Source organism: Suncus etruscus, chromosome 9, assembly GCF_024139225.1.
Source record: "Suncus etruscus isolate mSunEtr1 chromosome 9, mSunEtr1.pri.cur, whole genome shotgun sequence".
Classification (NCBI taxonomy): domain Eukaryota; kingdom Metazoa; phylum Chordata; class Mammalia; order Eulipotyphla; family Soricidae; genus Suncus; species Suncus etruscus.
Window position 1 is genome coordinate 62,096,443 of NC_064856.1, and position 23,353 is coordinate 62,119,795.

General features: G+C 45.2%; 1 protein-coding gene across 2 annotated transcripts in view; it reads left to right on the forward strand.

The window, feature by feature from the left end:
• Positions 1-23,353, forward strand: part of MICAL2 (microtubule associated monooxygenase, calponin and LIM domain containing 2) — a 145,923-nt gene that overhangs the window by 115,711 nt on the left and 6,859 nt on the right. Inside the window, exons 15-21 of one of the 2 annotated variants that reach the window (XM_049780988.1) lie at positions 4,556-4,624; positions 8,309-8,452; positions 9,938-10,060; positions 11,272-11,490; positions 11,691-11,792; positions 13,021-13,146; positions 23,136-23,243. In XM_049780988.1, coding sequence (XP_049636945.1) covers positions 4,556-4,624; positions 8,309-8,452; positions 9,938-10,060; positions 11,272-11,490; positions 11,691-11,792; positions 13,021-13,146; positions 23,136-23,243 — 891 coding nt within the window. The remainder of the gene's footprint in view (positions 1-4,555; positions 4,625-8,308; positions 8,453-9,937; positions 10,061-11,271; positions 11,491-11,690; positions 11,793-13,020; positions 13,147-23,135; positions 23,244-23,353) is intronic. The other variant, XM_049780989.1, reaches the window with a different exon arrangement.

Here is a 23,353-nt window from a genome sequence, read left to right on the forward strand (position 1 = left end):
GCTGGGACAATGGCGATTTAAGGGCTGGGTCCTGCACAGCATACACACATATAGATGTGCATGCAAGTGTGTGAATTTGACCTCACTCCCTTTCCCCACCTCCTGACTAGCTTTCACTCACTTGTAGAGGAGCCCCTAAACCTGGACAGCCTGTGTCTTCATGGACTTAATCTGAAATAAGCTCAAATAAGTTTCTCTACTTAGGTTAGACGCCTTCCCCCAATCCCCATGGCCTGGTGAAACAGCTCAAGAAGTAGAATTTCTTGTAATGCATGAATTCCTTAGTTTAAGCCCCAGCAACCCTTGATTCCCCTGACTGTGGCCCTAATAGCAGGCCACTAGCTATGGCCCAAGGTGTTCCCTGTAGAGGGATGTGATACTCCTGGATATGACCCAAATTAAAGAATGTATCTTTCCTTCTTAAGTTTCACTGTTGGTGTTAAAATATCTCCTCCTTAATTTTATCTTCCTGGTGACATGGAGGCAAAATAGCAAGACTTTCTTCTTTCAAAGACCTTGTTTACTTTTAAAGAGAATAATGGCCTGTCTCATTCCTGCCAAGAGGGTTGTCCTGGTGAGTGGTAAACTGTTGAGCTAAAAAGCTTTGAGAGTGGAATAGTCATGCCTGAGGGAAGGAGAAGAATTCAAGGACTTTCTTTTCTCCTCTTCCCCTTCTGCCTCCTCTTCTCTTTTCTTCTCCTCTTACATCTTCTACTTCTTCCTCTTTTTTTTTAATTCCATCCCATTCCCTTCTATCTGCTGTTGTTGCTGTGATAACTAGGGTCTCACATTCTTGGCAGTGAAGCTCACCCATTCCACCTTGATGCTCACCAGGGTTCACACTTTTGGTTGTGATGTTCACCAGGTCTGCCCTGTGTCTTGCTAGGGGGTCACAGTCCTTACTTGTAGGGCTTACAATGCTCACTCTTTAGTTAATAGGGGTCATAAACATGTGGCCAAGATGTAACTAGAAGTGGCTTGTAGTGACTTAATCACAGACAGCAGAACTACTGGGCAACAACAGTGCATGGCACATGCAGTTGCACAGGGAATAAAATTTGCTTCCTTGTACCTGCTAAGACACAGGCACTTTAAACCAATGAGATACCCACCCAAACCCATAACCCTATATTTTTCTTTTACAAAGCCATTGATTGAATTCTGCCTCTGATCTTACTCAACACATAGAAGGCTTATGATATGGGACAATTTTGGAGACTCCAGGGCTCTGTACATGCATTCTAGATGGCATCTAAACATGAAGATGTGCCCTCTGTCCTCAATGTACATTTACACATGCATGTGCATGATCTTTCTGTGCTACTTGATCTGCAAAGGGGACATGCCTGAGTTTATAGCTATGTTTGTCCTCATACCCTGTTACTACATACTTCGCTGCCTGATTTTTATTTTTCCCACTCAGAACCCATTCATTGGGGAGCAGCATAAGACAAAAGTTATGCCTTGTTCCTGGAAGACTCAGTATTGGACTTCTTAAGTTCCTCTATTTGTCACTAGGTCCCCTTGTTTTAGTTGTAGACCCTGGGGGTGTTTATACAGCTGGACTGGGTGGGTATCTGGTCTGAGCAGTTTGGGGGGGGCCCTCCCAGATACCCTTCCTGTGACTCTACTGCATGAACATTTTCCAAAATGCTAGGCATTGAGTGAGAAAGTATCTCCTCCATCCATCCATTTGTGGCATAAAGGTTTACCAAGGGTCATTTGAACTAAGTTCTCTTCTCCATACTGGGAGTATATCTACAACAAAACGAAGAAGGCCCCTACATGAGGGAGGGACCAGCCCTGTTCCCCTCAATCCCCTTCCTCAACTACTCTCCCAGAACCACATACATGACAGCTACATAATGCTTGATGTGGTGATGTGAAGTAGATGGAGGACAGCTGAGGGTCTGTGCTGTGTAGTTTTGCCAGTTCAGGACTGTGAGCAGCCCCTTAGCCCTGTAGTCTTCAGGGTAATGCTAGGGCTGTGCACTCTCCTGACCTGTACACAAGCACAGTTTCGAGTTTGTCAAAGTGGAAATTTACCTTATGAGGGAAGGGGTTCCCAAAAGGTTCTCAGGAACCTGGGGATCACCTCCAACTGGGCTGGTGATTAATGCTTGGACTAAAGTCACATTCTCTTTCTCTCTCTCATACACACACACACACACACACACACACACACACACACACACACACACACATATATATATGTAGCATAGTTATCACAATGATCAAATGAATGATCATATTGGCAGATCTACATCTTTTACATTGGTTTTTAAAACTATATACATATATATAGTTTTAAGTGCAAAATCTATTGATTTACTAACTAAGCTTGTTTTAGTTTCTTACTGGGGAAGGATTGAGGAGAAAATGAAGAAAGTTGTTTGTTCTTATGCTATTTTTGGTCAAGACAAGCATTTTCTTTCTCCTTGTAACCTAACTCCTACTAGAGCACAGTAGAGTCTAAGGGTATGGAGTATTGAGGCAGATTGGATACTCTAAACAAATACATGAATAACTTAGATGAATATCCAGTTGGTGTTTCCTCAGTACTCAGGTTATTCCCAGCTCTCAGTTGAGAAGTGCATGGATTTGTGTGCTAATCTAGGAAGTGTTGAACATTTGGGTCTGTACTTTCTAATCTTTCCATATAGACTATACCTACTTATCCTAGTGACTATCCTTAGCCAGAAGAGCTATGGTTGTCTTTGCCTGCTTCCTCCCTTCTTCCTGAAGATGTGGGGTTTTCCCAGCTATTGCTATTTCCAAGAGAGTCTTCTTTGAGTCTGCACTATATACCAGCTATGAAATTCTGCAGACTCCCATTGCTGATCTGTCATACCCGAGGCTGTTGATTACAAGAGTCATATGCATTGGAGAAAAAAAAAAAAGCCAAGTTCTCATTTAAGATGGAAACATGCACACAAAACCCAGAAAAAAAACTTAAATCTGCATGAAGTGTTCTTGTTGGATGGCACATTCTGTACTTAAATTCAGAGGCTCCTGTCACAGGGCCAGAGCAGCATTCATTCACAGACAGCCTGTGCCTCCAACATTCTTCATTGTTTAAAATCAGGTCATCTGTTTCTCTTGGTGTTTGCCTAAGCATTTGGACTGAAATTATTTCCATTCACAGGATAATGATTTATTGGAGGCTGAGGAAAATGTTGCCGAGGAGGCAGGACCCTTTGATCTGTTGCTTTGTGCTGCCTGGGTACAGCAAGGGTCACGGGAACAAATAGTAATGATTGCACTGGGGTGGATCTTGAATATAAAAGGAAAAAAACAGGGTTGGTAAATAGGGGATTATAGAAGAGTGGGGGAAGCAAGTACACTCATAGTAGCCTATGTGCTAGTACTCTGACACTTCTTGTTTCCAAACAGCAGGAGATAAAAGATCCATCCTATGACCAGGCACATGCTTGCATGGGGCTTAACTAGGATATATGCTTGAGGGTGGGACTGGGGGCCACTTGTAGGCCTTCCTGCTTCCAGCATGAAACAGAGACCAGTATTGAATCTGGGTTTGCATAGAGGGCTCTGTGAGGGTGGAGGAGGCTCTCAGAGTAAAAGAAGGAATATAGGGCAGGGACTATGGCCAAGTGCCCCAGGTGCTGTCTGTTTGAAAAAGGCCCAGCCAGAATAAAAGTCAAGGAGAGGCTAAACTTTCAGGGTGAAAAAGGGGGTACTAAATCTATTCCTCTACCCCATTCCAGCTGTAACATCAGCTCAGCCTGTGTGGTCCCTCTCACTCCCCAGAGACAAGCCTGACAATGAATGTGCCTTTGGTGGGTGTGCCTTGGCGGATATGATACAATGGGTTTTTGAGAAAGCAGGGTTCTGTGTCTAGATTCCCTTCAGTGTTGAGATTCAGGCAGTAGAACAGAGCTGTAGGATTATCAGTAAGATAATCATGTGGCTTCTTGTTTCAATTGGATTACTATAGTTAAATAATGAGATATGGAATGAAATAATGCCAATCCATCTGGGGAAACTGGGCTGAACAGTCAACAGAGTTTTTGAATCAGATCCTATAATTCTTGGGCATCCATAAAATATTGTTTGCTGGGAGCTGCAGTATAATTATACTGCAAAGTTTGTTGTCCAGTACCTGGACAGTTGATAGGAATTCTGAGTTTCTACCCTTTGGGATAAACTGGTGCACACCTGATATGTAGGTGGTGGTCTCAGTAAAGTAGCACAGAGGGGCTTCTGCAGGTCTGGATGTGATGGCATTGAGACCAAGATCACAAACAACTATCCATGTCCATGTCATGGAAACTATTTCTAGTTTGGGGGTATTCCCACATCTTCTAAACTGTGATTCCCACTCCTCACAGAAATTCTGGCTTGTTGGAAGGAGAAAAGCTGCTTTCAGAGTATGTGAGCCTGTATGAAGTGCCTGATAAGTTGTTGGACTATATCCTAGCTGGCAGCCGTATACAGCAGACTCCCCTCCCAGGGCTGACTTTGTATCTCTATGACCTCAGAGCTGTGCTTGGAGGAAGCTGAACCTCCACTTACTTTGTTCTCCTGGTCATTGCAGGTGGAAAACCAAACCCAAGAGAATGACATGAACAAACGGAGGCGGAAAGGCATCAACAACCTGGATGAGGTATGTATGCAGAATGCTGTTTACCTGACACCCACAAGTTCCCCTGACCATGACATTCACATCGGTCCTTAATTCTCCCCTCCCACTGATGGACAAGCTGCAGGATTCTGGTTCCCCTCCCACCTCTCACTCATTTGCTCTGTGCACTTGAACCTGTGTCTCCAGATTGTAAAATAGAAGAAATTTTGGAAATGTATGAAACGTGGCAGGATTTTAAAATAGGAAATAAGAGGATGAATGTCATGCTGGTCATGCACCTCGTACATGTACTAATCAGTGTATAATCATTCAGAATATTAAGTCAGTAAAAGGCATCCACTGTCCCTTTTGTGTTGTCTGTAACTGTCCAGCCCAGCGTCCATGAGTGCCACCTTTTGGTGAAAGGAGGAAAGTAAGCTTCTTGATGAAAATCTAGAGTCCACAACTGCTAAAAAAAAAATAGATTAATTGAAAGAGTATCAGTTGCTGCTTTCCCAGGCAGCTCTTAAGAGACCTGAGATAAAGAGTTGGTTCAAATATCCTTTGTAACCTGATAAAAGCAGGCATGAATATTGTCATTCGAAGAAATCAGCTCTAGCTACCTAATGATGATTTCTTCAGATTCACATTTTAGGACCTTGAAAAGACTTCTTTTAGCTTATACGTGGAAGAGTTTTACTTTTCTGCTTATTTTTAGGCTGTCTCTATTTAAATCTGTGATTTGCTTCACATGGAAAGTTTGACAGGTGTCCTTGTCAAACAGAAAAATGATAAAATGTAGAGCCAGGAGGCTCACCCTGGGGTATGGGTGGGATAAAGCTTCATATTACATACCCTATTTCTGGAAAGGTCTAAGAGAAGCACTTAAAAAGGAAATCATGAAATTTATTCCACATCTTTGAGCATTGTAGGCATAGTTTTTAATTTTTAATTTTTGTTTCTATTTGAGGGCCACAGCTTGGTGGGAATCAGGGCACCATATAGTTTTAGAATCATCCCAGGTCTCCAGCATGCAAGGTTTGCTTTCTAGCCCCTTACACATCTCTCCCACTGTTTATATCTTTAAGTGTACACAAATTTATATATCCAGAGTTTAAATCACCCTTGTCCCAGTCCTTTTTAGAACTCTTTTGGGAAGTTCCTTTTAAACTGTCACTTTTTTGTCTCTTGGATCTGGCCTAAACAAGCAGACAGTGACTAGATCATTTAGAGAAGGGATTGAATTGATTGACAAGGCTAGAGCGACATCCTCTGTCCTCAATCACAGATTGGACCTAACCTCAATGTCTGTGATTTTTTTCCCTGTGAGACGTCCCCTTCCACGAAATTTCTATTGAATACGTTGGTCTCTCTTGGAGTTCTTCTGCTTTTCAAACCAATAGTTTTTAAGGGAGCTGGGTGTTTTCTCTGTGAAAGATGGTAGAGCAGTTAAAATAGAGGGGGAAAAAATCTGGTTTATTTCTGCTCTTTTGAGAGTTTTCTGAACTGTATTCTGAGCCTATGATTTAGCTAGGCAGTCAGATTCTTGCTGTTTGGTGTGGATCAAGAACCTGGGACATTACAGCATCTGGCAACTGACTAGGCATAGGCACACACCTCTGAGTTCATGAATCTGTGTCCATGTTTGCAGGAGATTTCAGTGCTTCATGGGACTTCATTCTGAGACATATTGTTCTATGGTCTTGACCACTTGAGTCTTGTACAAACAGTGGTCACCCCAGAAAGTCCCTCTTCCCCTCTAAGCCTGCATTATTTACTGACTTACATTCCATACCTCAAAGTGGGCAGTGAGCTTTTGGTTTGTGTTTGTCCAGCACTTCAGATGACTGAGCATACAAAGCTCCCCAGAGGACTAAGAAAGAGATTTTAAAGGAAATAATTGACTAGCTTTACTCTTCTCATGCATTTCTTTTAAGGGATCCTGTTTTGTTGTCTGGTCCCTGAAGATTAAAGGGGACCTCCTCCAATCCCTATCTACAGGCCCTGGCATAGGGGTATAGACCCTATAGTAAAGTAGGCGCAGACATTCAGTAAACACTGAGAGACTTCAATATTTTTTTCAGCAGGTGAGCTAAGGAAATTTTTGCATAAGATTTTTATAAAAATAGCCTGAGCAAGAAGACATTGTTGGAACCTCACCTGTCTGTGAATAGGTTGAAGCTGCATATCCAGGAATAAAGCAATGAGAAAGTCCTGTGTTAGTCTCCCTCTCCCTACCCTAATGCACTGACCTGATCTCATCCTGAGAAAGCACCAGGCCCACCCAGATTAAAGGCCTTTATGCAAAGGCCAATATCCTTCAGAAGTGTCAATACTGGACCAGAGAGATCAAACAGCACAGTAGATGAGGTGCTTGTTTTGTACAACAGGCGACCTGGATTGAATCCACAACACCAGAATCCCTGTGCCCCACTAAGAAGGCTCTGAGCACAGAGCCCAGAGTAAGCCCTGAGCACAGCTGAGTGTTGCCCCAAAACAACAAAACAGAGCAAAACAAAGAAGTTGGAAGATAGTACAGTCAGTAGGGCTTTTATCTTTCACATGGCTGATCCATGTTTGCTCTTATCAGCACCACACATGGCCCCATGTTTCCTGCTAGGAGTAATCCCTGACACAAACAAATATAGTCCCAAAACAAACAAAACAAAACAAAAGTGTCAAAATCATAAAAAAAAATATATGGAGTAGCTGTTACAGTTGGAAGAAGAGTAAAGAGATGCAAGGACTACATGCAAACTGAGATCCTGAGTTGGATCCTAAAACAATAAAACAAATACTTTAGTAGGGAACCTATGTCAACAGAACTGAAAGTGGGGTCATGATCAGAACTATACCAGTGTTTATTTTTTAGCTTGGAAGATCCCACATGTCACAACAAGGCACAGCTAGGCAAAAGGGAGAGTGGAGCTGCTGATTCTCTTTGAATGTTTCAGTAAATCTAAAATTAATTCAAAATTTAAACATTTTTTTCTTAAAGCTAGTAACCACAAGGGCCAGAGAGATAACACAGGTCTAGGTGTTTGGTTAGAATGAAGCTGATCCTCACCTAATCTCTGGTATCACCTGCCCCTTGAGCAGAGAGCCACCCTTAACTTTGCTGAGGGTAGCCTCTAAACTGAAAGGAATGAATGAAGCATTTACAGAATGGGGACTGAGGGGATTGTGGTTGAAGAGAAGTGCAGAGGAAAGAGGAGAAAGAAACCTATGCACACACACACACACACACACACACACACACACACACACACACACACACAAACAAACTTCCATCCATTTCCAGCTCAGCTAGTCACCTCTTGGCAGCAATAGGATGTGTTTTGAAAATGAGTTGAAAATAATCATGTCATTATCCCATTTGATCTCTGCAACAGTTCTGTGAAAGGAGTGCTACTCCCACTTCACAAATGCAGAGACTTCAGAGGAGTTAAGTGCATAGTCAGGGTCACTGGGCTGAGCTGGGCTGGACTGCAAAAGCATCAGAAATCAAAGAAACTATCTGGTTGCCAAGCTTGGAGTGTCTTTGGCAGGGCACACTCTTCCTGGGAGCACAATCTCCATGGGATATCATCTGCCTCTGTGTCCCTTCCTGCACCCCACAGAAGGGGTGTCCCTTTTTTAGGAAACAGCTTCTAGGCTCCCCTGGTCCCCTTGCTGACATTTAGTTTTCAGGGTCCAAAAACTAATGCACTTGTTTGATCTTTGCAGCCTTCAGCTTTTTCCAGACGGAGCTTAAACTCTAATCCAGAAAGCAGTAAGGAAGGTGGAAATCAGAACAAAGTCAAGTCTATGGCAACTCAGCTGCAGGCCAAGTTTGAGGAGAATTCTCGGAACACATCCCTGCAGAGGCAGGTGAGTGCTGCCAAAGGCTGCCCGGAACTGGACCTGCCTTCCGGGTAATTCAGTCACGCTGAGAAGTGAACAGAGAAGGGCTGGCTAGATCTCTTGTAGGTACAAGACTCTGAAATGGATAGTAAAGGTGTGAGGGGAGAGAAGTAGCAAATGACAATATTTTAAGCTTTGGAGACCTTCCAATATCTCCAACTCCACCCAAACCTGTTGCGGTATCCTAAAAGCAGTCTTGGACCTAAAGGAATGTGTGTGGCTATGTTCCAACAAAACTTTATTTACAAAAATGACAGTAGGGCCAATTTGGCCCAAGGACCACTGTTTGCACATGTTAAATTCTTCTCTGGGGGAAACCCAGAGATGGGATTTTACTTTGCAACCTTGACTTGGTTTGCAGTCTTCTCCAAGAGGCACTGGCTGTCTCTAATCCATGATGAAAATCCCTACCCAAACCAGGGAAAACTGAATCATGGACTGTCTCTTCATGTGAGCCTATAAGACTAGCCACACACCATGTTCCCTTCTTCCCTTTCTGAGTTCCCATGCCTTGGAATGGATGGCTACTGTGTGGGGCTGATTAGTCTAAGGCTGAGAGGACTAGAAGGCTTTTGGTTCAGGTTGATGGTTAGGCCAACCCTTCACCCTCTGATTTGAATGTTTGTTGAAGCCTGCTGTCCCTAATTATTGCTGCCATCATATTACCAACACCTGGGACACAGGGTTTCTATTATGTCAAACCTAAGATTCCTTGCAGAAGGGACATATGCAAGATTAATTATATTGAAAGTGGTTATATCCAACCTTTTTGTACTTGCTGACCAGCACCTGTGGAACTGTGGCTCCAGCTTGGTGTCCCAGCCTTGATGTGGACCATGTGTGCCTCTCCTGGGCAAACCCACTTTCTCCTACATGTGGAGAATGGGTGAGGTGTTCTAAATGACCACATTTTATTTTATTGTTTGCTTGTTTGTTTTGGGACCACACCTAGTAGTGAATACTCCTGTCTCTGTGCTTAGGAGTCACTCCTGGTGAGTCTTGGAGAACAATATACACTAGTGGAGGTCAAACTGGACTGTGTCATATGTAATAAGAACCATATTTCCATGACTCATAACTCTGACTTATTTTCCCAATGTCCACTTTTAAGGGGTGGGCTCTGCTGGACCTGGTAGTCAGTAAGAACCCCACTTCCAGCAAGGTTCCCCATAACAAAGGGACAACAGGGCTGCTACCCTAATCAGGCATGAACTCTGGCTAGGGTGCCCTGGTTGGAGCCCAAAGCATGACCTCTCTGGATCCATGTCTGGGAACTGGGAACTCTAAGTGATCTAGACTTCAGGATTTGGATACTAGTGCTGGCCTGCACTGGGGTGCACTTCACCCAGGGTGCTTCTCTCCTGACTCTGTTCCTCTGACCATCTCAGTCTCACTCCTCTTTTTCTTCCTGTCTCCTGTGGCATGCTTTCTTGGACTCACCTCTCCTCCCAGGAGCACCGTGGCTCTGGCATAGGTAAGCCCATTGTGCGCTCCTCCTCTGACCCACCTGTCCAAGGGCATGACCCCCATACAGAGGAGCCCACACCCAGCCTGTCAGCTTCTCTAAAAAGGCAGGTAGGGCTCTTTACAGTGGGTATTGTTTAAGGGATCCAGAGGGGCAGGGGCAGGGGTGTGCATTACATCTCAAGTAGGGTCTTGGTCAATTGTCTAGGCAGGTGTTCCCATGCTTATAGGTAAATAGAGTTAAATAGAAAACCTCTAAAAATTATGTTTTTGGTCACCCCATCTAGTTAGAGGCACCTAAGGGCCATGTCCCTGCTTCCTACATATACTTTGCTTAGGACAAACATACCTCTATAGAAAAGAAATTTTGTGGGATGTCCCTGAACACTTAGCTTTCAAGTGGGGCATCATTGGAATCAATCAATTTCTAGTTGATGGTGGTAGGTTGCAAAGATCAACCCGACTTCTCTGGATCAGATTAATATGATGAAGGTCTTGGGACACAAGAGGGACAAACCAGTCAGCAGCCCCAGATTGAAGCTTTTCTAGCTTCTATTAGAGTTTGGGGTTTAAACTCAGATCAGGATATTGTGTTGTTCTTGAGGCTGGAGCTTGGGATGCTCTGTGTAGCTTTATTGCAGTAACTTTTTGCTACATATTTGTCACCTGGGAAATGTTACAAACAAAAGACAAAACCAAAGAAATGGACTGTGTGCTCTCCCCCAGTTAAATTGGAATCTTTGGGAGAGGCCCAATTTAGCTTTTCTTTACTTCGAGGAGGGGGGGTGTAATTGAACCATACCTGGTGGTGCTTGGAACTGGCTCCTGACTCTGCATTCAGGACTCACTCCTTAGTGGTGCTGGGGACCCCCATATGGTCCAGGGACCAAACTATGGTTGACTGCATGCAAGGCAAGCACCTTACCTGGTATAGTATCTCTCCAAACTTTTTATTTTAAGTTTTTTTATTTGTTTCTTTTATCTTCTGTGTTTTGGTTATGAGGATCCATATGGTGCTGGGTATGGAATCTAGGGCTCCAATGTACAAAGCATCAGCTCCAGCCCTTTAAATTACTTCCTGACCCCAGATTTGTCTGTTGCCTTGGGGAATTTAAGATGCAGCTAGAATGGAGAAAGAGGGTGTTGGATTTTGGTGCTGTGGATGGTTCTGTAGCAGCAAAAGGCCCATCAACTGGAGGTGGGTGGGAGTTGGAGACCAGGAGACCCAGCAAGTGTCCCTATTATGAGCCATAGGGCAGCCTGCATGCCACGGGTCTGGCAGGGCCTGTGAGGAAAGTAGCCTGATTTCCCTTCTCTCCCAGCTCCCCCCAGCAATTGTGACAGGGCAAGTGCTCCGGGAACTAAAGCAAATAGCCACTAACGGCGAGGGCCTGAGCAGGCCCTGGAGAGCCAGAGCTAAGTCTGACCTACAGCTGGGGGTGCCCCCCCATCCTGCCGCCCTACCTCCCACCTGCCCTGGAGCGCTGGCCCTTTCCGGGGTGTTGCGGCGGCTGCAGCAGGTGGAGGAAAAGATTGTCCAGGTGAACCTTTTGCTCTGTTTATGCTGGGATGCTTTCCTTCTCTCTCTCCTTTCTTCTGCCTGGGGCTGGGAACCCTCCTCCTCCTGTCTCCCATCCTGTACTTTTCTGATAATTCAGCACTATTTTTCTGTGGATGAGACCTCAGTGTCTATCATGCTCTCCTTTTCTTTTCTTACTCTCCTTTCTCTCCTGGACTACAGAAGAGGGCTCAGAGCTTGGCCAACAGGGAATTTCACACAAAGAACATTAAGGAGAAGGCGGCTCACCTGGCCTCCATGTTTGGACATGGGGATGTCCCTCAGGTAAACAGAGTCCAGAAAATACCCCCCTAACCTCACCCCCATTCAAGTGAACAAGATTCTGTCTCCAGGGTTCAGCTTTCTTTTCCCTCATATTATAAGGGAAAGAGCATGGAGAACTCTTCATTTTTTTTATATCCCTGAAGGAATCAGACTGGTCTCTATAACATAAAAGAAGAATAAAATAAAACACCTAATTTTCAGACGGGAAGATTCTAAAAGAGAGAAATCATGAAAAGGGGTGAGGGTAAACAGGGAGAGAAAAGGCAGCTCAGAACACAGAAGGTTAACCAACAAAAGCACAGTTTATTATATCCAAGTGTCTTTTAGACAGTTCTGAGCTTCCTGTGGGTTGAGGCAAAGAGGTGAGCTAGTTCAGCTGCCAGAATCATAGAGCCTTGTGGATAAAGACTAGTTAGGTACTGGTAATGTCTCTGGACACATGGGGGAACCTCCACAAGTGGTGAAACCCTGAACAGTAAGGTCAGCCACATACTTTTACCCTCCTTCTGCTTGGAAGAATGAGCAAAGGCACAGTGTTGAGCCTTAGACATTAATAGACACCTGCAAACCAGGAGCTTTCAGCCAGCCACCCTCTAGGCAGAGCTTATACTCTCTGGGAAACAGCAGAATTGAGCATGCAGTTCCTCTGTGTACTACAGTAATTCTGGACTCTGGAACACAGCTTCTCTCTGCATTCCCCAAGTCTTTGCAGCCTTGTATCAGCTGCCTGTTAGAGGCACTGCTATGGGAAGGATGTGTTCACTGTGAGGAACTACAGCGCTGTGGTCTGTGCCTGCCAAGATCTCTGCTGTGTCCACCTGCCACCAATGTGCTCAGAGCTTCCCTTTCTGAAGCTGGCAGCTGCCACTTCATCTCCCAACCTACAGAGTGTAGACTGCCAGAGTGGACACTAGGGTCTGTAGTTACAATGGGGCAGGAAGAGGGTGGACCAGTTTTGGCTCTTATGTTCTGGCTCCCTGAGCCAGTTCTGGCTCATGACCAGTTCTACATGACCAGTTCTGGTTCCATGAGCTGGGATACTTGTAGCTGAATGTGGTCTAGAGAGACCTGCTGGGAACCCAAGACCCTGTTTTTTATTCTTTACTGATACAGCATTGGATGTTCACCCCCTCTTTGAGTAGGTAGGCTGGGGTTGCATTGTTGAGGTGAGCACCCCTAAACCTTGCCCTGGGATAATCATGGTTTCTTCTATCTCTATTTTATGCAGAATAAACTTCTCTCTAAAGGTCTGTCTCATGCTCTTCCTCCATCCTCTCTCTCCTGCCTTCCATCTCCTGATCCAGCTTCAGCCTCTCCTCCAAAGACTGTTGACTCTGTTTCTCCTGCCAGAAAGGTAGTTGGCTCTCTCAAATCACTGTATTTCCTCTGCTCCCTCTGCTTCCTGCATGTTCTGAAATGCTATCAGATTCTACACAGCCTGCTCGACAAATGCTGTAACTTGGCATGACTGGGATAGATATTTGTAAAGATATATTTTTACAAAAACTCTGGACATGGTCAGTTTTTGAGATTGGAGTAAACTGCATAGCAGAACAGGCAGCACACAAAAACCTATCAAGCGGCACTCATGTCTCCAGCAGTCATTAACTGGGTGTTTATTGAATACCGAGAAAGTGCCAGATGCTAAGAAAACCGAATTCCTTTGCTGCAGTTCAGATGAGAAGTGGCATCTTCACATAGAAATAAGTTACATTTTACCCTAGGCATTGCCAGTATTTGGCTCCTTTTTCTCTAGTTATATTTTTAAGACCCCATTCTCCTCTCCTGTTCTCTTTCCTTCTTGGATGATGAATCTATAACGACCAGGGATTGCGTGCACAGTTGGTTGGGGTGTTCACTGGGTCAGGCTTTCAGTTCTGATGCTCAAGTACATTATGCTCACCCAGGATACTGTGGTGCTAATATGTGCTCAATCAGGGGTGGAAATCTTAGCCAACTTTTCAGTTGTGCTTATGTGGGTGGGCTGTTCTGTATGGTTGTCATGTTCACACATACCTAACTTCAGCTACAGTGCAATTGGAAATGGCTTGAGGATCACAAACAGCAGAGTTGCCAGGCTCCTGCTTGTTGCATGTGGTTCTATTGAGGATTTAACTCAGGCTCATGCTTGCTAGGCAAATGCTTTAGCCACTGAACCATCTCCCAAGATCCATTTGACTGCTTTTAATCGAACAAAATGGCATGATGAACCTAATACAACTCTCTCTCTATTAGTTCTAGGACAGGTCTAAAGGGTGCAACTGTAAGAGTGTGGGATGAAGGTGGAGATGGAAGAGTCTGAGAAGGATTTGTGGAAAGATAGCATAGCAGCAGGTAGTGAGATGCAGCAGGGGCTACTGGAGACCAGGGCAGAGCAGGGTGCTTTGGAAAAGGACTTGTGGGGCTCAGAGAGATAGCACAGCGGCATTTGCCTTGCAAGCAGCCGATCCAGGACCAAAGGTGGTTGGTTCGAATCCCAGTGTCCCATATGGTCCCCCCGTGCCTGCCAGGAGCGATTTCTGAGCAGACAGCCAGGAGTAACCCCTGAGCACCGCCAGGTGTGGCCCAAAAACCAAAAAAAAAAAAAAAAAAGAGAGAGAGAAGAAAAGAAAAGGACTTGTGTATACCTGCCAGGCAGGCAGGAATTGGCATGCACTGGAAGATAGAACTTGAGGGCCATGTGACTTTGGGTTATCTTTTTAATGGAAATGACTGAGAATAAAGGTGAAAGTATGGTGGAATATATACTATTCTCAAGGATGACTCTGTACCTCATTCTAGAAGTCAGACCAGCTCAGAGAAGGTATATAGTTGATCTGATTTAAGTCAATAATGAGATGCATATATGAACAGTGATGGTATTGGGTCTGGAGCATTCCTCATGTTTTCACTCATCCTAAAATGCCCAAGAGTGCTGGAGGATTGAGTGTGGGGAAAACTCTGAGGCTGGTTACCCTATGGAGTAGATGGACCTGAAAGTCAATGTTAGGTGAAGCTGCTAGTCGATGTGGTAGAATTTGTCACTTTTCTCAAAGGCAACACCCTCCTGAGCATTCAGTATGACTCCCTGCCACCTGGGTGGCATGTGGCAGTGGTTGGTGCATGTGGCCTGATAGTCACTGTCCCTTCTCCCCAGAGTGATAAGCTACTGCAAAGACCAGCCCTTGAATTCATGAAAACCTAGGAGCTGCCTCCTGGCATACAGATAGAGGTCTCCTCCACCCACAAACCCGTGGGAGGAACAGTATCTTTAAAAAAGGAGAAATAACTTGTCTCTAATCCCAATCCCTCCAGAGTCCCCAGTGTGAAGGGGAGACCTCCCTGGAAGGGCAGCTGAGGGCGGCATGGAGAATCTTCCAGTGTTTCACTAGAAAATACCTTAGCTGACGTATCCAAATTTTACTCTTGGTTTTCCCCAATCAGCTGTTTGACCTTCAATATCCAGCTTGTATGTATCTTCATTGTTCCATGACAAGGAATGAGTCCTGGTTCATAAAGTAGTCAGTACCATGGCTAGAAGAGGACATTTTTGTCATTCCTTACTGGGGTCTCAGTGGTAAATCCTTTGTTCTACTGAAGAGCCTTAGTATTGAGTACTGAGAGTACTGAGTATTAAGAGTACTGTCCTGTTGTGGATAAAAGCCATGGTGAAATGATGAGAGAGGAAGCTTTTAGAAGTAGTCTGGCTCACACTGTTTCTCTGGGAAGGCTGGCCTTGTCTCTGTTTGCTTCTCCCATCCTCCAAAAGGTCTATCTTGGCTACTCTCCTTTTAGGATTGAGAACAGAGCTGGAGCAAAAGTGCTACCACACTTTCCAACTTTTCTGACATGGATCCTCAGGTGATGACAGAAAGTAATACACCCAAATACTTAGGAGGCCATCATGAACTGGCAGAAATACTACTTGTCACATTGCCCAACCCTTGTCATTTCCTCCCTGTCTAGAGACCCTTAGCTTTTTCAAGCAGCTGTAGTCCAAAATCCCTCTCTAAGCCCATGAGTTCATTCCACAAATGTTTACTGACTGACAACTTCATGTCAGTTACTACAATGAAAGGCTTATATTCTAGTAGGGCAAAAAGAAAATGGTCCATGATAATCCACTACACAGGTGAGTTCTAAAACTTTCAAAGCTAAGACTTCATGTCATTATAGGACTTGGTGTTCTGGGGGAAGGGCTGTCATTTTATAGAGAGGGCATCAGAGATAGAGGTGGAGAAGGAATATTCTTGATGTGTCATTCTAGCAACTTCCTGTCCTAGCATTTCTTCCCTAATTCTAAGGATCCAGAGATGGCCACTCCTCATGGGAGAAGGTTTAGCCAACCATATGAGAAGCTGTGCCACTTCCAGGGAGGCAATCTTGGTCACTAAACCCCAGAAATGCTTCTAAGGCTTCAGTCTTTATGTCCTCCTCTATGCTCTCAGATTCCTGTTCCACTTTAAGATTCACATCGATGTTGCTGGTTTGGGGCCTGGATAGAGAGAACTGCAAATTTTTAAGTTTTCCTCACATACAATCCTCCAGCACTGTTGGGCATATTAGGATGAGTGGAAAGCATGAAGGGTGTCCCAGAATCTCAATATCATCATTGTTCATGTATGCATCTCATTATTGACTTAAATTTTTAAGTGTTCAGATTCTTTTTGTTTGTTTTTTTTGTTTGTTTTTTTGGGCCACATCCATTTGATGCTCAGGGGTTACTCCTGGCTAAGCACTCAGAAATTGCCCCTGGCTTGGGGGGACCATATGGGACGCCGGGGGATCGAACCGCAGTCCCTTCCTTGGCTAGCGCTTGCAAGGCAGATACCTTACCTCTAGTGCCACCTTGCCGTCCCCAAGTATTCAGATTCTTACTGAAATTTTGATCCTTGAAAACCTTGGACAATAAGATTATAATTCATTGTTCACATAACCATCAAAGTATACCCTTATCAGACTCATCCTTCTGGGTAATTATCAACCCTGAGTTAGCAACAAGTAAATTCTCTCTCAAGATGTAAAGAGGCTAGGGGCCAAAAGGATAATATGGCATTTGCCTTGCACAAAGCCAATCCAGGTTTGATCCATACTGTTCCATAATGTTTTCTGAGCTCCACTGACAAAGCTGGTGAGCTCTTACAAGAGCAAAATAGCAGGTGTGTGTTTATACACCTGACTAGAGGGACTGGGACTGTGGTTGGGTTACAAGAGTCTCATACAATGCAAAAAATGTTTCTTTACTCTGAAGGGTGTTTATTTAAAAACTGGATTTTCAGAGTTTAAACAGTGGTATATTAGAGAGAAGCAAGGCCCTTTGGGATATGCAAGCTTCCTTAATTCCATCTGCTCCTAGAGCTCTCAGGCTTTCCCAACCTCATTTCCCTTGGTCCCTAGGACAGAGTTAGGCAGCCCTGGGTTGGCAATCAAGCTGATACATTTATCTGCAGGGTACTGGCATGTCTTAGGAAAGTATAACGTTCAAGAAAAGAGGAAGGACTAGTTGCCAGACTGAATGGAGAGTCATAATGTGGTATTTGACAAGTGAGAGTCTCAGTGCTTTGGTTTCTCCTACCTGGAAACATGGAAATAAAGGGGTCATAGAAGGCTCAGTACTGGAGGATCTGCCTTGAAGGTATGAGTCCATGAACTTGATCTCTGCTATCAATACATATTTCATGTGCATGCCTGCATGTATTACCCCTGGCATCACAACCCCCAATGCATCACAACCTACATCGTTGCAACAATGGCAACAACAACAAAGAGAAGGAGAAAGACAAGGATAAATATATTAGAAAAGGGAAGGGACAGAAAAGATTCATGAAGGTGATTGAAATATTGTGTTCCAGTGACTATAAAAGGTGCCTCAATGATCCAGTAAATGGGCTCTTTCCCAGTACAGGAGAATTCTAGAAGAAAGCCTCTTCCTGAAATGCTTGTGAACCTTCTCTCAGAGATCCTCCAGAGCAAAGAAATCCCCTTCAGGGTTCCACCATTAGCCTTTCTCTGGGAACACTGAGGAATTCAGAAGCCCGCTGGGAGACAGGATCATCAGACCCATACCTCAGTACCTAGTGCTAGGGACAATGTGCTTCTCCCAGGAGGTCATGGTTCTCAGGCCTGCCTCTTCTCAGCTCTGAGAGTGTCTTTTTCTCAAGTCTTTCCACAGTCTCCTCAACCCTCACTTTTCCTTGCCAGGTCTCAGGTGTCCCAGTCTATCCTCTGATGTCTCATTTGGGAATTCTTAGTGAGGAAGTTCCTTCCCAGAAACTAGCTTGGTCCCTCCCTGGCAAACCTCCCCTTCCCGCTAAGCATCCTCTTCAGGCTCTGGCAACTCACCCCTGCAAGTTCCCTAAGGGCTTCTGGCAAGCAAGGTGGTCACAGGTGGCCTAACTCTGGGAAATACATCCTGAACACCTGGTACCCTTGGCTGCATTCCAGACCAAAGGGGAACTGTTCCATTGTAAAGCCACAAATGGGTCTCAGAGCCTGCTTCCTCTTCCATTCAGCAGGTGCCCTGTGCCAGGGAGGAGAGATGAGTCAGACAGGGCAGTACCTTCCGGGAGGGCAGACCTGAGGGGACATGGGCCAGATCATAGAATGGTTCTGCTTTCCAGCCCTGGACTGGTTGATTGTACACTTTTGGAATGGCTCTGGTCAGGTCATCATTTGTAGGCTCTGACGAATAAGGATGCTGAGATATCAGTTCAATCACATTTAGATTTGGAGGAACTTGAGAAAGGCTGCTACAGTTCTTCTGGATGGGCTGCACCATATGACAGAGGATGGAACCTAAGGCAATTTGAGAGTCACTGGGGAGAGGAGAAGTGGGTCCAGAATGTGACTGTGTCAGCCTTTGAACCAAGTGGTGCTATATGCTAAGGACCTATATAGCAAGTGCTTCTTGGAAAGCAGCATCATGCCAGTGCTGCCAGACTCTAGGGTAGCAATTTTGGGGGCTTCCCTGCAACGAGGGAAGTATCCCCTTCCCCCAATCCCATCACCTCCATTTTTATACAAGGAAACAAGACTTTTAGACAAGACAAGATTTACATGAGGTTGATCGAGTGTCATGCAAGATGATGATCCACCAAAGAAACCTATCTATCCTATTTCTGATTATTAGCTGGAAGAAAATTCAAATTCAAGCGGAAAATGGGGGGGGGTAAGAAACACCTGAATTTTTCAGAATTATGATATTAAAATATATGTATAGGTTTACATAAAAAGCAGAGCCAAGGTCCAAAATAACCAACTCCTAAGGACTAGTGACAGGGGCACGGTCATTCTACTTCTTTGTCTGCCTTTCATTTGGTGGTATTGTTGTGAGGATGAGCATGGGGGTCACTCATCACCCAGCTGTGGTAATCGCACATCTGTGGTGTAGCTGTGGTGTTGGCCTGGGAACACATCTCTGGTGAGGACACTCACAGAGCTTTGAGCATTATGCTCAATAGAGGCAAAACACTAGACATGATCATACCCCTAAAATACTTAGAGCCACACTGGGTCACATGAAACATGATCATTTTGAACAAATTATCAATCTGTCCAACTTTGAATTTAGACAATTGATTCTCAACCAAATCATTAGCTCTCTTTCTTTTGAGGGGAAGTGTGCTCCATTCCCTGCAGTGCTCCAAGACTATTCCTAATTCTGCATTCCGGAATGAACCTTCGAACCAGGGTAGTCCACATGAAAGGCAAGAAACTTGCCTCCTGTGCTATCTGAGAGCTCCCCACATACGTGATCACATATATGACCAGCCTTTCAGTGCTCCAATCTTGACACCCTAATCTAAACAAGAAATTCCTATTTCTAGTCATTCATTTTTACTATATGTAGGAAAAGCAGGTCATGAGGGACATGACAGCAAAACCTAGTTCTTTGCCACTGACTGTTATAGGCCTTCTGGGCTAGTGTGAATCCAGCCATGAGGTTCTCATCTGAAAGTAGCAACCAACCAAGTTGTTGTGGAAGCAGAGAAAAGCTTCCCCCAAGTCCCTGGGCACACCCACTCCCTTCCTAGTCTTTGGGTGGGCTTTCTGGCTCCTCTTCTCCCCCATGGGATAAAGTCTCCCTCCCTGTGTCCTGCTGTGACCTCTTCAGTAAATGCTCCCCACCCTTACCTCTTGGCTTTGCGCAATCTCTACTCCAGACGATTTCAGGTTGGAGAGTGAATGATATTTTCCTGAATGATGTTTTCCTCTTGTTAAGATGCTGGCCTTAGGCAGGGCCATGAATGCAACTGAGGTGGCTTTGGGAACCTCCTGAAAGCTAAGACATGGGCATGGCCCAAGGGAAATCTAAGCAATACCCTGTGCTGACAGAAAAATGTGTCTGTCCCGCACTGCACAGACATGTTTCAACCCCACCCACCAGCAACCTCCCAACTCTCTGCCTGTTCCAATAATTGTATCCTAAGTCAGGATTATACAGAAGCTCTGTGGCATAAAGTGCTTATTAGCTAAGTGGTTAATAAGGTCTCATTAAGGACTTGCATTTAAAGTCCCTGAAAGTACAGTCTCCATTCCTACTAGCTTAGGCAGAACACAATTGTGCTTGGGGCTCATGGATCACAGAAGCACCTTTCTGGGAGAGCTCTGCAGAGTAGGTTCACACACTTGGCCCTAGGGTCAGCCCATGTGGGGAGTGTGGGCAGGATGGCAACTTTGACCCCTTCTATTCCTCCCCCCTTTAATGTGGCAAAAACCCAGGTCTTGGTATTTGGTGGGGAGGGGGCTACATCCAGCTATGTCAGGGCTTATCACTCTGTCTCTGGACTCGGGTATCCCGACAGATCTCAGGGGACATATATATATATATTGCAAAGCAAGAGCTCTGACCATTGTACAATCTCTTCAACTCCATGACTTGTATTTTGCAAACATGGGTTTGAAAAAAAACCATCTTGGGCAGTCCAGCAAGGGAGAGAGTCACAAGCAAACAATAGCTATTGTTCACTGCCAGCAGACCTGGACCTTTAATGGAAGCAGAAGCTGAGTTTCTTGATATCTGTAAAATCCTGAAAATGCCCAAATATGTAAATGACAGGAGAATAAATGAAATGTAATCCTTATTTATTTATTTATTTATTTTGGTTCTTGGGTCACACCCAGCAGCGCTCAGGGGTTACTCCTGGCTCTACGCTCAGAAATTGCTCCTGACAGGCTCAGGGGACAATATGGGATGCAGGGATTCGAACCACAGTCCTTCTGTATGCAAGGCAAACACCCTACCTCCATGCTATCTCTCTGGCCCGAAATATAATCCCAATCTCCAGCTGCAACTCCTTGGAAGGGGCAGATTTTGAGGATGCCAGCCGCATCTCTGTGAGCCATGACTTAGAATCAGAGCCCCACCCCCCAAAGGCCTATGGCCCTCTTTGCTTCTAAGGTCACAGGGGTAGCCATGCCAAAGTAGTTCTAGTGCTGGGACTTCCTTAGTGAGGCAGGGATGGGGTTTCTTTACTCCCTGACTTCTCCTCTCCTGGGCTTTTGCTGGCATTATGAGTCCCCTCAGTTTCTAAGGATGATCCACTGCAGAAATAAAATGGGTCTGGAACATCTTCTTGTGGTCTGCTCCCCTGAAGTTTCCCTCTACATTTCTGAGCTGTGGCCTCCAGGAGCCCATATCCTTCTGTACATGGTACTATTGCTTGTCCACGCAGTATTGCTTGTCTCATACTTGTGTGAGAGCTCCCCATGTCACTTGCTGGAGAATGAAAATAAAATATAAAAAGCATAAAGTCCATGTGTTTAATGAGGCCACTCCCGGCACTGTGTTCCTAACCTCTCAGCAGACAGGTCTGATGAAGCAGGATAGTGGCGGAGAAATAATACACAACAGTCAGAAAAGATATTCACTGGAGTCAGCTCGCTTTATTTTCTCATGTTCTTTCTCTACCATGTGCAAGCCTCTGCATCAAGGCTGCTTTTCCTGAAGATCTCTGTCTCTAGCCCCCAGGTAGACTCCAGTCTCTATTGTCCAGAATCCCACCCACCAGGGTGGGGGAAGGTCCTTGTAATCCAGGTGGACATTAAGGGAAGATAGGGGAAGGACCTTTGTTAGGCTTTTACCAAGGTTCACTTTGCAACTTGCCTCTGTCTCAGGCCACTTCTGAAAGGTGACTTGGAGGTAGGATAGGTTCTGACACCTGGTCCATGGTTGGGGATCAGGTGATCTGCTTCCTTGCAGAGGGGCCTGCAGTGTACCCAGTGGCCTTTCAGGGTGGGTGGGAAATGGGGAGTATGTTGGGGTCAATGCTGCTCACAAAGACTCAACTCCCAGCCCTCTTAAAATGAAGGGGTCCCTGGAGGGGAGTCATAGGCAGAGGTCACCATGAATCAGCTATCTGTTTTCTCCCTTTTCTGGTTCTTGGCTGCTTTCCATTGCTCCTGGGCTTTTAGAGACTGGAAAAATAGTCATGCTCTAAGCAAGTCATATGACGGAGTTGGTGAAGAAATCAGGAGATCCCAGTCAAGCCCTCTCACCTTAGCTCTCAGGCAGCCAGGTATAGATCTCTCTTTGCTCCAGCCTCATTGATCTAGTCTGTGAAAGGGGCATTGGAGGAACTCTGAAGTCCTGGTGCCCATTACAATAGATCTGATGTTCCCAGGCTCCTGGATCCTCATGTACCAAGTGTGCTGTTCCTCCTTTTATCACCCTTCCCTTCCCTTCATGGTGGTAGTGTTGGTTTCAGTGACCTGAATCACACTTTGTCCATTGTGGCAGGATCACAGGCTTTAAGTTGTGGTACACACACACACACACACACACACACACACACACACACACGCACACACACGCACACATACAAACACTTGGTTGTTGTACTCACCAGAGGTCACTATTTTCCTCACACAGGTGCTCACGAGCTGTGAATGGGAAGTGAGGTGAGGAGTGTGTCATACCAGGCCTCAGTACACATACAGTTTTAGTGGTAGTGCTCTCAGAGGGTTGTGCATACTAAGCATTATACCTTATGGTGGTTTTCCAGAGAGGACACACACTGTTATGGCCCAAAAGTCTCAAATGATAGTTCCACTGGAATTAAGTATTGTGCATGTGGGCAGCAGGGGGAATCAGCCTGGCAGCCTCGTGTTTACTAATCCAGCATTTTTGCCACTGAGTCATGCATCAGATCCTAGAATTTTCTTCCTTGCTTTCCTCCACCTCCAGAATATCCACTGCTTATTCCTAACTGCTTGTGTTGCTCTGTACTTTGTGGTGCTGTGGGCCTGTGAGTACAGAGCCTTCTCCAGCATCAATCTGTTTTGGGTTTGTTTTTTTTTTAGTTTCTTTCTTGTGCTAACTGGCCTCTCCCTTTCTCTGTCTCCTCTGTATCTGCTCTTGGGTAGCTGACAGTAGGGAAAGTGTCCAGCGGGATAGGGGCTGCGGCAGAAGTGCTGGTCAATCTGTACTTGAATGATCACAGACCTAAGACCCAGGCCACCTCTCCAGACCTGGTAAGGATACTAGCCCCACAGCCTTCCCTCCCAGATACCAGCTCAGGCCTCTCAGGAAGATGCATGCGGACATGGCGAAATGGCCTGACTCTCTATTCCAAGATTCTCCT